This window comes from Mastigoproctus giganteus, chromosome 9 (assembly GCF_048544385.1).
Source record: "Mastigoproctus giganteus isolate SK-2022 chromosome 9, ASM4854438v1, whole genome shotgun sequence".
NCBI classification, from domain to species: Eukaryota; Metazoa; Arthropoda; class Arachnida; order Uropygi; family Thelyphonidae; genus Mastigoproctus; species Mastigoproctus giganteus.
Window position 1 is genome coordinate 219,396,613 of NC_143583.1, and position 17,283 is coordinate 219,413,895.

Genomic DNA, 17,283 nt, shown 5'->3' on the forward strand with positions numbered 1-17,283 from the left:
TCAAGAAGGATGTAGAGCTGCTGGAATGAGTACAGAGAAGGGCAACAAGATTAGTGAATGGAACAAAGGGGTGCTCTTACGAAGAAAGGCTTAAGTTTTGCAAATTACAGTGTCTGGAGGCTAGGGCACCAGCGAAGTGATCTGATAGAGGTGTATAAAGCCTTGAATGGTTTAAGCATGCTCAATGCTGATGGGATTCTTCCTCTAGCTCAGAAAAATCACCTGAGAGGGCATAAATTCAAATTGAGGAAAGACAGATGTAGGATAGACATGCGGATATTTGCCTTTAGCCAGCGGGTGGTTGGTTGGTGGAACAGACTTCCATCCCTTGTGGTGGAGGTTGATAGCCTAAATAAGTTTAAGGCTCAGCTGGACAGGTATTTTGAACAAACAGAGGGGTGAAGTGGAAGTGGGTTTTTTTTTTTTTTCTTTTTTTTTGGCTGATGCTGCATAAGCTTGCTTTCTTGCATCAAATGCCTCTACTAATGCTAATGCTAATGATAGAGATGTAAGAAAAGAAAGGAAAAAAACTGACTCTGAGTAAATAATATAAAGGTCTTTGAGATAACAGAAGAGGAGAAAAAGCTGTATCTATTGGAACTTAAGAACAAGTTTGAGCTTCTGCAGACTGCTCAGGACCAAGATATCGATGAAGAATATTACAACTTTCTGAAAGTGATAAAGCCAAAGAAACCAATAAGTAAAAAGAAATCCAAAGAAGGAAAAATTAGTCAAGAAACAATGAAATTCCAAAGCTCCAAATTACAGACCTTTAAGTTTCACTTCTGCTCTAGGGACAATAATGGAGTCACTTAAAAGAAGTAATGCAAGGCCATTTGTATTATAACTGAATTTCTGCAGTTATAATACAGATTATATGCATTAAGAAGTAATGCATATTAAGAATGTAGTTATACTGCAGTTGCAGCATCGATTTATTAAGTGCTGAAATTGTCTTAAAAATCTGATTGGATACTATGATGCTGTAAAGACATAATTTTCATATTATATACTTAGATTTCAGAAAAGCTTTTGACACTGTTTCACATGAAAGTAACTCCAAACATGAAAGACTGCTGTACAAATTGGAGCAGAGTGGCACAGAAAAATTACTGCCAGGTCATATCATAATCATAAATTACTTTATGATTCAGTGCCAGGTCCATTACTGTTTTTCAGAATTTATTAATAATATTGATGAAGGGTGATACCCCTTCAGTTAAATAACTGAAGGGGTATCAGGCTTAATGTCTGAAATGTTTCCAAGGTTGGAAAGGTATGCTGCTACAACACATTCTAAAAAAAAAAAAATAGGGGCTCAGAAATGACAATCAAAGTTCAACGTTGAAAGATTTAAGGTATTCCATATGGATGCGAGAAAAATAATCAATTGTGTGTTACCAAACTGAGGGTTGTGGAGAATTAAAATGATCTAGGAGTAATTGAGTAGCCAGAACATGAAGTTCTCTGAGCAGTGTAGATGGGCTGCTAGGTCAGCTCATTGGGTTTTAACTGTGATGTACAAAAATACAGTGGATTCCGGTTATTTGGCCCACAGGTTAATCGGGGCGCCATTTATTTGGGGCAAATCTTAAAAAAACAGAACCCAATCGAGAAAATAGCCAGGGTTTACTTCGCTTAATTGGGACAAAATGCTGTTTAATCAGGGCAGGAGACCACAGCACTGGAGATTACCCTACGATTGTCTCCGACCATACCACGTAGTTCGGTCAGATTTCTGGAGGTCACAACCATAAAACAATAAAAAAAATAGTAGTCACCTGTTCATTGGGCTTTTCTGTTAGTGAAATTTATCATAAACTTATAGTAAACTCGATCTTATTGAATTTGCGATAATACGGACAGCTGGAATTCTGTGGGTTATTATGGTAAAATGTGTTTACACTTCTATGGAATCTTCAATCATATAAAAAAAATAATTTTCAGAATCTTCTCTTCATTCCTATTTTTAAATCTTCGTAATTTGTTACTCCGTTCTCACTTGCGCGTATCGTGTTACTTGCAATTTGTTGTTCTTGTTTGGTTTTTAGGAGCTTTAGCAACTAAGGCTATATTGCTCCGGGAATATGCGGCGGTCATTCCCTGACCTTTCCACATCCTCTGTATTTGGTGGTGACGGGCTCGAACCCCGGTCTAATCAAGAAGCGTGTGCTACGCACTGCTACTTCCCACCTGGCTACGGAGGCGCCATTTGCAATTTGTGTGTGCCGTGTTCTTTGTTATTGATTGCTTAACTTTTTACTGTTTTAAATTTTAACCCCCACCCACAAATGACAGTGAACAGAAATGTCAACTAGTTTAGTTAGTATGTACACATTACAGTACATATTAATTCTTACAATTATCACGTATATTCTTCTGAATTTCACATATTGTTTAATTTTTTAATTGGTAAGGAAATAAAGGGTAAATCTGTACTTAATATATCTTTACTTTTATAGCCTGTGGATAATATTCCTCCTATTTTCGCTAATTAGAATCGCTGTTTAATTGAATTAAAATTCAATTCACAAACGTGATCACAATGATCAGCGCTTACTACACATCGTATAGTGAACGGTACTTTACTGTGGTGAGTTTGTCGTAACATGATTTGATTGTACAGTGAACTAATTGTGGGGGGGGGGGGGGTAAATTGTATTTTTAACTATTTACGTGAAACTTAATTGGGGCAGCCGCTTAATCAGGCCAAAATGCACTAGTCCCGATGTGTCCCAAATAACCGGAATCGACTGTATAATAATATAATAGAGTTAATTATCCCATTACATAATGTTATGGTTACGCGATATCTTATGTACTACATACAGGTCTGGCATCCTCATTTTAGGACTGTTGAAACAGGTGAAGAGAATTGGAGAACAAAAGAATATACCAATTCTTTTGTTTTGTAAATTGCAGTGTCTGGAAACTAGGCACCTGCAAGATCTGATTGAGGTGTGTAAGGCTTTGAATGGATTCAGGAGGTTATATGATGATGGCATCTTTTCACTAGCTGAACAGCAAACAAGGGAGGTGTAAATTTAAATTGAGGAAAATAGTTGCAGGACAGATGTGTAGAAATTTGCTTACAGTCAGTGGGTTGTTCATTGTTGATACAATCTTCCATTTGGTGTTATGAACACCAAAGTTTCTTTGCATAATTAGCTTTAAGTTTCTTTGCATAATTTACCGGGCGCCTCCGTAGCTAGGTGGGCAGGAGCAGTGCGTAGCACACACTTCTTGATTAGACCGGAGTTAAAGCCCATGACCACCAAATACGGGGGATGTGGAAAGGTCAGGGAATGACCACTGCATATCCCCCCGGAGAAATATGGCCTTAGTTGCTAATGCTCCTAAAAACCAAATAACTAACAAGCATAATTTACCATTAATAATACTAAGAGAGTTACTAATCCCTGAATGGTTAATCAAAGGAAACCATTGACTCAGCCCTACCCTCTAAGGATTAAAGTCATGATTAGGGTAACAGAAGACAAGCTACAATTGCCAGACAACATTATTTCAATACAAGCAATAGAGGGCAAATCAATTAAAACTAGAATTTTGTTTTTCAGAAAAAACACATCTTGGCAGCAGAATAAAAAGTTAACCAACCTGTGATGATAAATTGAACTTATAATTAAAAACCATTACCAACTGCACATGTCTCTACAATCCTGATATACAACTTTTGTTATGCTCTATTCAGCTTTAAAAAACAAGGGAAGCAGAAAGAATGCAAAAAAGACACTGGAGAAAGACAACGTTATGTATACTAAATAAAGTACTAAACCAGAAAGTGCTGGAATCAATGATAAGAGAGCAAGTGTTCACTAATAAGTTTAAAAGTAATGAGCAGAGCAAAATGTTTCCAATTGCATGATATCTAATGAGAAGTAATCTGCATACTAATTATCTCTCTTTCTCTCTCTCTCTCTTCAACAATGCTTATCTTGTATGAACACTGGGTTTTGATTTTATAGAATATTAAATAAATTACTATTTTCTATTACTAGTAAATATGCTCATTGTACTGTGAGCATGTTTACTAATGCTTATACTTTCATAGTGTCTATTTTCACTTACTTGATGATAAACAGATGCATGCTTCAAGTGAACATCAAGACACAACGTTAACTGCAAGAGCCACGACCACTGAGTTTGCATGGCTGCTAAATAAGCCTACAATAGAAAATAGTGAGAACTGTTATGATTGAACAAAAGATTTAAAATACATAGAAACATTTTAATTTTAATGTTTCAAAAATTTCCCATATTCAACAGTTTTCCAAAATTCATGTAATATGATATTTTTGGACAGACAGACTGGATGCATTTTTTTTAGTGATCCTATAAACTAAGTTACAGGAGAAACACACTTTTGCACTTACATTGAGTAACCTTTCAGTAAATTTGAGGTGTTTTGATTACTTTCTGATTTATATTTTTGTTTCATCAAAAAGCCATTTAAAGTACATAAGCAGTAGTATTAATAACTAACGTGCCTTATAATTAGAATGTAGTTCTGTATTTAGAATGGCAAATTTCATAATGTTTAAAATTGTTTCAATGTATTATTATGCTTTATTGAATATGCTACCATCAGATGCATGCTTCACTTGAAGCATACATCTGATGAAGCTTTGATCAAAAAATCTGTGGACTGAACTAATATTTTGAAAATTATGAAGCTTACCATCCACTTGAATGGACCTTCAAAGCAAGTTTTCTTGACATTGATTCTAATGCTTCTACAACTTTTACAAGTATTCCTGATAGGTTTCTTTTGAAAATGCTGATAGTGTTTTGCTTCATTCTGAATAATTTTCTCAGTTATTATAAATCTGTGACATTTCAAGGGAGCTTTGAACTTGGAAAAAATTATAGGGAACTAAATCACTGTGTTCTGCCAGATGGGAGAACACCGCAATAAATTACTTTGAAAAAAAATTTGAATGAAATGCAACAAATATTCAATCATGCAAGTTCCAAGTTTGTGAAGCCCACTTTTCCAGCTATTTTCTAGAACAGCATCATGCAATCACTATACACCTATTTTTGCAGTATTCCTGGTTCAGTGTTTCAACATGCAGGGCAAATTCACAATGAACAATGCCCTGTGAGGAATTCTTCATTATGATATGAAATTGGCTATCTTATAAAACATTTTATTGCTTTTCCTACTGGAAAATGAGTTCCATGATAGGGGCAGACAAAAAATTCCATAACAACCATAATGATATTTATTTATCAATTATAAATAGATATTACAGTATTTCTTTCCATTAAATAAACATAAAATTAAAGTGATCTAAGCAATCAGTGGTGGAAAATTCTGCAATAGACAGAGAGCAAGAAAAGAAAAATTTAACATTTGCATTAGTAAAGGCATATGATGCAAGAAAGCAAGCTTATACAGCATCAGCCAAAAAAAAAAATCCAATTTTACCTATCCATTCCCTCCAAAAGTTTGTCTAGTTCTAGTTTGAAAAGCATTACTTAATTAAACCGTGATTCATAGTGGCTAACATTGATTTTCCAAAAGCTGGAAATTATGTACTTGTTACTGAGGGTGAAGAGAAGTTCTCTTTTTTTTTTTTTCCTGCAGTAAAAAATTCTTCCTAAGAAAGCAGGAGGTAAACAGATTTTTTTGAAATAGCAGTATGTTTTTTGAAGTCCACACTGCAGCAGAAATTAAATTTCGCTGAAAAAAAAAAAAATGCATTTCATATAAAAACACAACCACAGGTCATTTACTAGCATAGCATCCTTTTAAACACTTAAATATGTTTTTCTGTTAGTGGATTTCTGGAATTGTCTTTAAGACATCAAGTGATTCTGAATGCAAATTTTTTTATTGTATGAGGGCTGTTTCAATAAAAAATGATCATATTTTTTCATGAATAACCACACTGCTTACTGTTTCTAACTGAGCAGCAGAATTTAAGAATGAACCAAGCTCCATCACACAGCAACTGCACAGCTGACTTGTGCGTACAATGTGACCTTGGTGGTTGGTCAAGGCATGTAAGGAATGGTATGATGATCTAAAATTTTGTTTCTGTCTCAAGAAGGCATCTGTTGAAGCATATGAAATGTTAAAAGAGCCTCATGGTGAATCTACACTTCCATATAGCACAGCTAGTTTAGAATGTTTAAAGGTGGATGCAATTCAATCAGGCGCATTATAGCCACAGCAGCTTATGAGCCATCAAACAAAACTTCCCATAACAACAACAACAACAGCAATTCAATCACAAAATCTGGCAGTCCTGGAGTTCCATAATCACTGCTATCACCACAGAAACAATAAATACTGCTTCTGTAATCATGAGAGAAGCCCTTTCATAACAGTAAGGCAAGTGGCAAAGCCAATTGAGAACATCAGTAGAAAGCACGCATAGAATTTTTCATGACCATTTGCATATTAGTATTAGTAATGGCAATATGGTGCAAGGAAGCCTAAGGCTTTTGGCTACACCAATAAAAAAAAAAAAAAAGAAAGAAAAAAATTGTAAAATAATAATAATAAAAAATGAAATAAAATAAATAATTCTTAAATAATAAAACAAAAGGAAATAGACAGCCTATGCATTTCCTTCATGACATAGGTAACTATCCAGCTGACATCTGAATTTCCCCAAATGGAGAACCTCTACCACCCATGTAGGTAACATGTAGGTAATACTAATATATAACTCGCTGCCTAAAATAAATCTTCCTGCAATCCAGTCCCTAGAATCATTAAAAAGAGTGAAAATTTTATCCTCATTCATTTTACTTTGGCTCTCAGAGCCTTAAACACCTCAATCAAGTCTCCTCTAAGGTGCTTAGTTTCCAAGATGTGCAACCGACAAATTCAAAGTCCTTCATATGGATGTCCTTTTGGCAAATTACCCATCTTTTGACCCTTTCAAGAAGCTCAACGTCTTTTGTTTAGGTGCATTCTCCACACTTGAACACAGTATCATAACTCCGAAATCCCTTTCTTCCATTACTGATTTTAGTCCATCTTTTTTTTTTAATGAAAATCCCAAACACTAGAAGTTGTTGTTATTTGTTTTTTAGGAGCATTAGCAACTAAGGCCAATATTGCTCCGGGAATATGCGGTGGTCATTCCCTGACCTTTCCGCTTCCTCCATATTTGGTGGTGACGGGCTCGAACCCCGGTCTAATTAAGACGCGTGTGCTACGCACTGCTGCTCCTTCCCACCTGGCTATGGAGGCGCACACTAGAGGTATTAGAACCTATAATACTTAGTACTGTGCAAGGGTTGCAGGTTGAGAAGATGAAAGAAGATATTTGTTGACATTAGACTTGAATTTCTGTAGACTGTAATTTTCAGGAAATACGTATCAAGGAAGGTTGTTCCAGAAAACAGCAGATGAATGAATAAAAGAAGTTGAAAAGTTGGTTCTGTGAGTTTGAAGTTGGTCAGTAAACGGATGTTGGCTGCACGTGTTCGGACTGTTTTGAAAGGTAGAGCAGGAATTATAGAAGAACAGTGCCCATGGAAGTATCTGTAGAAAAGACATGTAGCAGACACAGTACATCTATGAGACAGAGAGTGGAGAGACTCTGTGAGAGATGAGTCAGTAATAAACCTAACTGCCCTCTTCTGAATGGAATCTAGAAACCTGAGAGAGGTTTTGGGGGGCACCGCCTCAGATGTGGGAACAATATTCCATGGTAGGGTAGATTTGCGATTTGTACAGAGTGAACAGTTGTTTGGAAGAAAAGTAACAGTGAGAGTGAAAGAAATAATCAAAATTTTTAGATGCAAAGGAAGCAATATTTGTAATGTGCTTTTCCCAAGAGAGATTAGAAGTCAGGGTAATCCCCAAAAGAGATATATCATCTTGCCTAAAAACTGGAGTGTCACCAAAGATAAGCATAGGAGCAGAAAAATCCTTTTTGCAAGATATAAGACAGGACTGAGTTTTAGAAGGATTGAAGTCAACTAAGTTGTCTTTGGCATACTGGAGATTTACCTGGAGATCAGCATTTAAGGAACTAGTAGTGGATATTCGAGAAGTTGAAGCTGATTTAGCAGGGAGAGGTTTCTCAAACTGGAAAGTGGAATGTAGTGTGCTATCAACAGCAAAACTATAGATAGGATTTCCAGTCAATCGAAGAAGGTCATTAATATACAAAAGGAAAAGAGTGGGAGAAAGAACTAAATCTTGGGGAGACACCAGCATTAGTGGAGAAGTTAGAAGACAGAAAGCCATCTACTATCACCCGCAGTGAGCAGTCAGAGAGAAAACTGGATAACCAATTACATAAAACAATTGACAAACCAAAAGATGGAAGCTTGTTTAGAAGAATTTTATGGCAAACATGACTGAATGCCTTTGAGATGACAAGGGCAAATGCTTGTGTTTCACAGAACTTTTCCATTGAATTTGTCCATAAGTGGGTAACATAATCCAGAATATCACCGGTGGATTGACACTGACAGAATAAATACTGGCAATCATTTATCAGACAGGAGGTTTCTAGATACTTTAAGAGTTGGTGGTTCATTGATTTCTCCATTACTTTAGAAAGAGCACAAGCAACTGCGATGGTACAATATTTGAATTGGAGAGATGTGTCACCCTTTTTAGTTACTGCCTGGATACAAGAAAATTTCCAAGCAGAAGGAAAAATACCTTTGGAATAAGAAAGTGAAAAAAGGCGGCAAAGAACAGCAGTAAGTTCAGGAGCACAGGTTTTAAGAAGTCAAGGGTAGAAATACCACCAGAACCTCGAGCTTTTTAGCATCAAGATTCGTCAAGATCCTTCTGACATCCTTTTGACGGAAGACCAGAGAAGGCATTGAATGGAGCATGCTGGGAATGGTGGGAGGTGTGTTACCAAGATTATTAATACACTAGTTGGAAGAAAAATGGGATGCTAGCAGGTCAGTTTTATCCTTGGCTGAAGTGACAATAGAACTATCTGGTTTTGACAAAGGTGGGAGCAGAGATAGAAAAAGTTACTGCCAATAGCATTGGCAAGAGACCAGAATGCTCGGCTAATTAGGGCAAGAAGGAACTTTTCTACTCTTAGCCTGTTCAAAATCTAGTTTGGACTGATTAAAAACTGCTTTCCAATTGTTGTGAAGTCTGGTGTAGGCAGAAAATGAAACTGAAGAATTGGAAACAAGCCAATTACGATATGCAACATTCTTCTCTTGAACAGCCTTACCACATTTATTGGAAAACCAAGGTTTAGATAAAGGACGATATTTTAAGCTGGAGCGTGGAATAAAGGATTCCATTCCTTCAAGAATAATTTCACTGACACGATCTGAGCAAAAGTTGACATCAGAAGTTTTGAAACAGTAATCCGACCAATGAAAAGAAGAAAAGAAATCTTGCAGGTCATCCCATTTTGCATTTTTGTAATGCAAAACATGAGGTTGGGAATAGCCATGAGATAAAGGCTCCATTGGTGAAGAGACAATCATCAAGTTGTGATCTGAGGTGCCTAAAGGACAACTCACTTCGACCGTGTACTAAGAAGGGTTGTTTGTGAGAAAAAGATCAAGCGTGTTGGCTGTATGATTAGGATTGTCCAGTATTCTTGTATAAAATGGAAGCCAGCTGGAATTGTGAACATTAAAATCAACAAGAAAAATTACTTCACTGTTAGAAAAGTTGGACTGGAGAAAGTCAAGTTGCAAACTTGACTTTCTTGAGGAAGTGAAAGAGTTTCAAGTGATTAGTGGAGTTGGGAGAACGGTAGAGACAACAGATGAGACAGAATGAGGTAGAGAGATTTTAAGCCAAAGAAGATTGAAAAGAGGAGATTCCAAATTACCAAGTCTCTGACAGGAAATATCGGAATGGATATATGCACAAATACCACCTTTAAGGCGAAAGGAATCATACAGCAAATAATTTGGGAAATTAAGATGAGATGGCAGTGGTTGAATCAACTGATAACTGAGATCCTGTCAGAAAAAGTACATGGGGTTCGGCAGACTGTAAGTGGAAATGGACATCACTAAGATTAGAACTGAGACCACGTATATTTGTGAAATGAACTAGGAAGTGTTTGAGAGGTTTAGATCTTTTCGTCGATAAGTTTGCTCTATCAGTTAGACAATTTGTGGTGTATTCAATAGTAAGAAAAAGTGGAGGGGTATGAAAAACTGGAGTGCTGTATGAAGTAATGAAATTTTTGGATATGGCGTACACATCATAAGAAAATACCCATATCATGGAAATAACGTGGCCTCGACAATGTTCCCCGCATACACATTACTCACAATCCCTCCAGTCACTATTTGGCAGAATAAAGGCAGCAAGATTATTTACTAGCTGATCCAGAGGTCTCCTAGAGAGTTACCAATAGATTCGGTGTGGTGTACTAACTAGGGCTGACATGCAAACACTGTTTTAGAGCTGTATCCTCGAATGGTACACCCAGGGTCCTGAGCTGGATATCATCATTCTTCTCTTTCTTGGTGATTCCTTTCTACTTCTGACTCTTGTTTTCTCTCTCTCTCTCTCTCTCTCTCTCTCTCTCTCTCTCTCTCTCTCTCTCTCTCTCTCTCACAGGGTATTTCAGAAATATTTTTTTTTTGGCTGGTGCAGCATAAGCCTCTATCATCTATCTATCTTATTTGAGTTTTCATCTATCTTATTTGAGTTTTATCACATAAAAGAGAATATCCTCTAGTAATATTAAATCCTACTATGATCTAATATTACTACAGATTTAAATTACATACAATACATAAATATGTTTAAATGTTTACTTTTGTAATGAATAAAGATTTTATAATGAATTAGTTAATAAAATAGAAACAATACAAAATGTGTCTTATGAGCAATAAAATGATAAATTCAACTACTGAAATATCCTAAGAGACTGCTAAGTTGTCAGTTAAAATTGCAACCCTGAAACACCTATACATCTGAAAATACAGAGATAACAAAGCACTGACTTCTGTGACTGCTCTCCAAATACTTGATTTTGCCAAAGAATAATATAAAATAAAATCTAAATAAAAAAATAAAAATAAAGAAATAAATCAAATAAAATACCTACATAATGAGTTTTTTTTTTATATTTCAAGAAGATATATCAAAGTAGGTAATTTTTACCATTATTATAGATGGAAGAATCGCAAAATTAATTCAAAATTCTTCGTTTTTTGAAGACACCTTTCTTTTCAATTCATTATGAACAGAACTGTGAAAAATCATAATTTTTTTTTGAATAACTACAAAATATACCACTCCACAAGTGCTTTACTTGTTTATAAAATTCAGTTGTTTAAAATTTAAACAGCAATTTACTACCAATGTGTTTACCACCAATGGTAGCAGCATGACTATTTAAATATCTGAATGGAAACATATTTAATAATGGAAACATGTACAGGTAACCCTCATATAACATGATAATTTGGTTCCAACAAAATCTCATGTAATACGAAACCGTGTTATACGGGACTAAGAACCAGTACAAAAAGTGGGATTACGTTCCAAAAGCTAACAAAAATATGCCAATTTTTTTTTTATAACTATCAGAAACTTAATTTTTATGTTGCTGTTGTTATTATTATTTGGTTTTTAGGAGCATTACCAACTAAGGCCATATTGCTCCGGGAATATGCGGTGGTCATTCCCTGACCTTTCAGCATCCTCCGTATTTCGTGGTCACGGGCTCGAACCCTGGTCTAATCAAGAAGCATATGCTACGCACTGCTGCTGCTCCTGCCCACCTGGCTACAGAGGTGCCTTAATTTTTATAGTAGTAATAACTTTATTTTTATAATACAGTGGATTCCAGTTATTTAGGCCACCGGTTAATCGGGGCAGCCATTTATTTGGGACAAATCTTAAAAAGCAGAACCCAATCGAGAAAATAGCCAGGGTTTACTTCGCTTAATTGGGACAAAATGCCGTTTAATCGGGGCAGGAGACCGCAGCACTAGAGATTACCCTACGATTGTCTCCGACCGGACCACTTAGTTTGGTTGGATTTCTCGAGGTCACAACCATATAACAATAAACAAAAACGATTAGCAGTCACCTGTTTATTGGGCTATTCTGTTAGTGAAATTTATCATAAATGGACAGTAAACTTGATCTTACTGAATTTGCGATAACACCGACAGCTGGAATTCTGTGAGTTATTATGGTGAAATGTGTTTACACTTCCATGAAATCTTCAATCATACAAAAAAATTAATTTTTAGAATCTTCTCTTCATTCCTATTTTTAAAACTTTTAACTCGTTACTCCGTTCTCACTTGCACATATCGTGTTACTTGCAATTTGTGTGTGCCGTGTTCTTTGTTATTGATTGCTTATCTTTTTACTGTTTTAAATTTTAACCCCTACCCACAAATGTCAGTGAACAGAAATGTCAACTAGTTTAGTTAGTATGTACATATTACAGTACGTATTAATTATTCCGATTATCATGTATATTCTTCCAAATTTGCTTAATATATCTTTGCTTTTATAGCCTGTGGATAATATTCCTCCTATTTTCACTAATTAGAATCGCTGTTTAATAGAATTAAAATTCAATTCACAAACGTGATCACAATGACCGGTGCTTACTACTCATCGTATAGTGAATGGTACTTTACTATGGTGAGTTCGTCGTAACGTGATTTGATTGTACAGTGAACTAATTGTAAAGGGGAGGGGATACATTGTATTTTTAACTATTTATGTGAAACTTCAGATAATTGGGGCAGCCACTTAATCGGGCCAAAATGCACTAGTCCCGATGTGTCCCAAATAATCGGAATCGACTGTAGTAGCGACTTAAATAATAACAACTGAACAAATGTCTTACCTTAAAAACTGTGATACTTATATGTGAGATAATGTACATTCACTTAATTTTCTTCCTCTTCATCGCTGCTAAGCACAATCTCTTCTGCAGTATCTAGATTTTGTGTACCTTCTGCTCTCTTTAAAAGTCACAAACTACTCTCTTCGAAGTCACATTTTTTATGGTCTCAAACAAGCAAAAGTTCAACAGCACAGAACCTAAACCAGGGATCTCCCAACAAAATACATTGGACCCCAGCTTATAATGATACGTGAAAATCGGAAGTATATTTTCCAGTTAGCAAAATAAACAACAATAGGGCCAACAACGAACCCCCAGGGTTCGGTGTTGGGCCCATTGTTGTTTTCTATATTTATCAATTTTATTCATGAAGGTATATCGGGCTTAACATCCAAGTTTGCAGACTGAGGTTGGAAGGGTTTTTAATGACAGTTATTGTTATTTGTTTGTTTGTTATTTGGTTTTTAGGAACATTAGCAACTAAGACCATATTGCTCCGGGGATATGCGGTGGTCATTTCCTGACCTTTCCGCATCCTCCGTATTTGGTGGTCAGGCTCGAACCCCGGTCTAATCAAGAAGCGTGTACTATGCACTGCTGCTCCTGGCCAATTGGCTACGGAGCTGCTTTTAATGATAGTAATGACAGCACAAGATCTAGAAAAGTTGAACAGATGGGCTGAGAGGTGGCAACTGAAGTTTAACATTAACAAATGCAAAGTACTGCAACAGTAACCCCAGAGTAATGTACCAGCTGTGCAGTATTGCACTCAGGGTAGTGCAGAATGATAAATAAAGACCTGTGGATAAATAATTATGCAGTCAAATATGAAGTTTTCTGAGCAGTGCAAATGGGTTGCCGAAGGAGCTCATCGGGTCTTGTCATTTGATACACAGGAATTTTTCTAGCAGGGATAAGGAAGTAATTATCCCTTAGTACAAGGCAATGGTAAGACCACACCTTGAGAACTGCATACAGGTCTGGAGGCCTAATTTAAGAAAGATGTAGGGCTGCTGAAAGAAGTACAGAAAAGGGTAACAAATTTGGTGAAAGGAACAAAGGGTTGGGCTTACCAAAAAAAGGATTAAGTTCTTCAAATTGCAGCATCTGAAAACTAGGTATTGTAAGGTGATCTGATTGAGGTGTATTGCATGGTTTTGAATGGTTTGAGCAAGGCCTTAATTTGAATGGTTTGAGCAAGGCCTTAGTTTGAATGGTTTGAGCAAGCTCAATGCTGATGGTATTGTTCCTCTTTGGGATTGCTCAGACTATAAGCTTGCTTTCTTCCGTCATTTTCTTCTACTAATGCTAATGCTATTAATTTGGTCAGCAATTTTAATGAAACCTAAAGTTCAAAACTGTTTGCAATCCACTAACTAAGTAATACAATTTTACTATGCATTAAAATTACATTACTTAGTTATATGCAATTAACACATGAAATTAGTATTAGTATTAGCAATGGCCACATGGTGCACGGGGAAGCCTATGGTTTATGCTGCACCAACCAAAAAAATAAAAAAATAAATAATAAAATAAAATAATAAGAAAAAATTTAAAAAAAAAATAAATAATTAAAAGAAAACGAAATAGACAACCTATGCATTTCCCTCCTCCTGTATGTAATTATCCAGCTAACCTTTGAATTTCCCCAAACTGTCAGCCTCTTCCACTTACGTAGGTAACTTATTCCAGTAATTTATAACTCGCTGGCTAAAACAAAACTTCCTGCTATCCAGTCTAAACATCTTCCACCATAACTTAAAATTATGGCCATAGTTCTAGAATCATTTACAACCGTTAAAATTTCGTCCTTGTTCATTTTACTTATGTCTCTCAGAGCCTTAAACACCACAATCAAGCCTCCTCTAAGGTGCCTAATTTCCAAGCTCTGCAACCCACATATTTGAAATCTTTCCTCATATGACGCCCTTTTGCCAATCTCACCAGGTGAGTTACCAGTCTTTGGACCCTTTCAAGAAGCACAATGTCTTTCTATCGGTGCGGTCTCCATATGTAAACACATTATTCCAAGTGCAGTCTAACAATAATCTTATATATATATCCTTATCTCTACTAGCAATTGTTCGGTAAATCATCAATAGGACACCATGGGCCTTCCTTGCAACCTGTCTACAATGCTCGGAGAACTTCAAGTCTGACAGTATCGTAACACCCAAGTCCCTTTCCTCCACTACCAGATTTCCAGATTTAGTTCAACTCCACCACGTGTATACATAATTTAATCCAGCAAAGTGTAATACCTTACACTTTGCTGGATTAAAGCATAGCTGCCATTTTTCTGACCATTCTTGAGGTATGTCTAGGTCATTCTGAAGAAGCTCTGCTTGGCAGTGATCATTAACTACCCCACTAATCTTTACATCATCTGCAAATTTAGACATCACACCCTCCACATTAGAGTTAATCCACATGGCTTTTAGCATATAATTCCTCCTATAATGCCTGGGCAGAATTGCAGACGCACAGATATTGTGACCTAATTCATGGCATTTCTTCAAAATGAGTTAAATTATATATATCTCTGGTTATACTTGCAGGAACAACATATAATTCGTTTGAAATTTGTATAAAGTAACAATGCTATGTAAGAGATATTGGAATTATGTATCATTCTGTGCTAAATGTGCTCAAACCCAACAATACATATTTATGGTGAAACAAGAAGCAATATTTATTTAATTGCCAATTAAATAAATATTGTTTATTGTATGAGAGAAATTGAAAAATAGGGTTGTTTAAACACTTCGTAGTTGGAGATAACTCATTGTGTCCTTTAGCTCTTGAAATAAATATGGATTATTCAAATGGCCACTCATTAAGAAATCATCGTGGTGGGAAAAAAAATTCAGTAGGGATAAGGTCTGGTGATCTTAGAGGTTAGAGTCCCTTAGAAACCATGCAACTTTCAAGCACAATTTACACAAAGTAATTGGTAACATTAATTTTTTTTCTTTCTTTCTTTCTTTCTTTTTTTTTTTTTTTTTTAAAACGGGCTGGTAATTTTTTTTTTTTTTTTTTCATAACAAGGTGGTAAGCATGCGCACAGGTGCTAACCTTATATTGAAACTTTATTTCCCACAGAAATACAACTACATAAAAACTTTGTTCCTTTAACAATGTAAACTAATGTATCTACACTACATAATTCTTAAGCAATGTTTAAAGAATACCACTGACTTCAATGCATTTAGTGGCTGGATGTTTCTGAAGAACCAAATTCTCTCCTCTGTCCTGTAGGGTATTAAATTGAATTTCTCGCTTTTCCAATTCACTGGTAAGAATCTGAAACATATATTTATATATGTATTTTTGAATTCACAATATCAAAGTAAAACACAAACACAAAAAAAGGAGAACTTCTAATAAAATGCAGCTAGAGATTAAGAAGAAAGTTAGGATCCAAGTCGTACACTCCTTACATAAAATATTTACCTATTGATATATATATATATATATATTAGTTTACAGGAAAAGCTAACAACTGCTGCCCGGTAATCTTTAGCTTCGCATTTTTTTTTTATTATGCATTTAATCGTTAAACAATGATTAAAAGTAAAATAAAAGTAACACATTAATCCAAGTATCTAGCTGACAAAGTATAAAAACCAATCATGATTCAATATCTCCAACAGTTGTAATCTTATTTATTTTAGTGCATTCCCATAACCCAATTGAAATAATTTAAATCTGAAACTTCATTTGTTGGGGGGAAGGACTACAGTGAAGTTTTTGAGGATTATGCAAAGAGATACATACGCACTAGCAGCAACCAGCATATTACTTGTTGGCATTTTAACTCTGCCAGCTCCATCAATAGTGCAACTACAGAAATAAGTGATGTACAGTCGATTCCGGTTATTTGGGACACATCGGGACTAGTGCATTTTGGCCCGATTAAGCGGCTGCCCCAATTATCCGAAGTTTCACGTAAATAGTTAAAAATACAATTTATCCCCCCTTACAATTAGTTCACTGTACAATCAAATCATGTTACGACGAACTCACCACAGTAAAGTACCGCTCACTATACGATGTATAGTAAGTGCCGGTCATTGTGATCACGTTTGTGAATTGAATTTTAATTCTATTAAACAGCGATTCTAATTAGCGAAAATAGGAGGAATATTATCCACAGGTTATAAAAGTAAAGATATATTAAGCACAAATTTACTCTTTATTACCTTACCAATTAAAAAATTAAATTATACGTGAAAATTGGAAGAATATACGTGATAATCGGAATAATTAATACGTACTGTAATATGTACACACTAACTAGTTGACATTTCTGTTCACTGACATTTGTGGGTGGGAGTTAAAATTTAAAACAGTAAAAAGATAATCAATCAATAACAAAGAACACGGCACACACAAATTGCAAGTAACACAACACGCACAAGTGAGAACGGAGTAACAAATTACGAAGCTTTAAAAATAGGAATGA

At 35.6% G+C, this 17,283-nt stretch overlaps 1 protein-coding gene across 1 annotated transcript in view; it reads right to left on the reverse strand.

Annotated features, from left to right (window-relative positions):
- shot (dystonin-like protein short stop) overlaps positions 1 to 17,283 on the reverse strand; it is a 1,739,701-nt gene that overhangs the window by 1,420,476 nt on the left and 301,942 nt on the right. Inside the window, exons 14-15 of the mRNA XM_090380932.1 lie at positions 16,017 to 16,121; positions 4,090 to 4,185 (exon numbers count right to left, since the gene is read on the reverse strand). Of these exons, the coding sequence (XP_090237058.1) occupies positions 4,090 to 4,185; positions 16,017 to 16,121 (201 nt within the window). The remainder of the gene's footprint in view (positions 1 to 4,089; positions 4,186 to 16,016; positions 16,122 to 17,283) is intronic.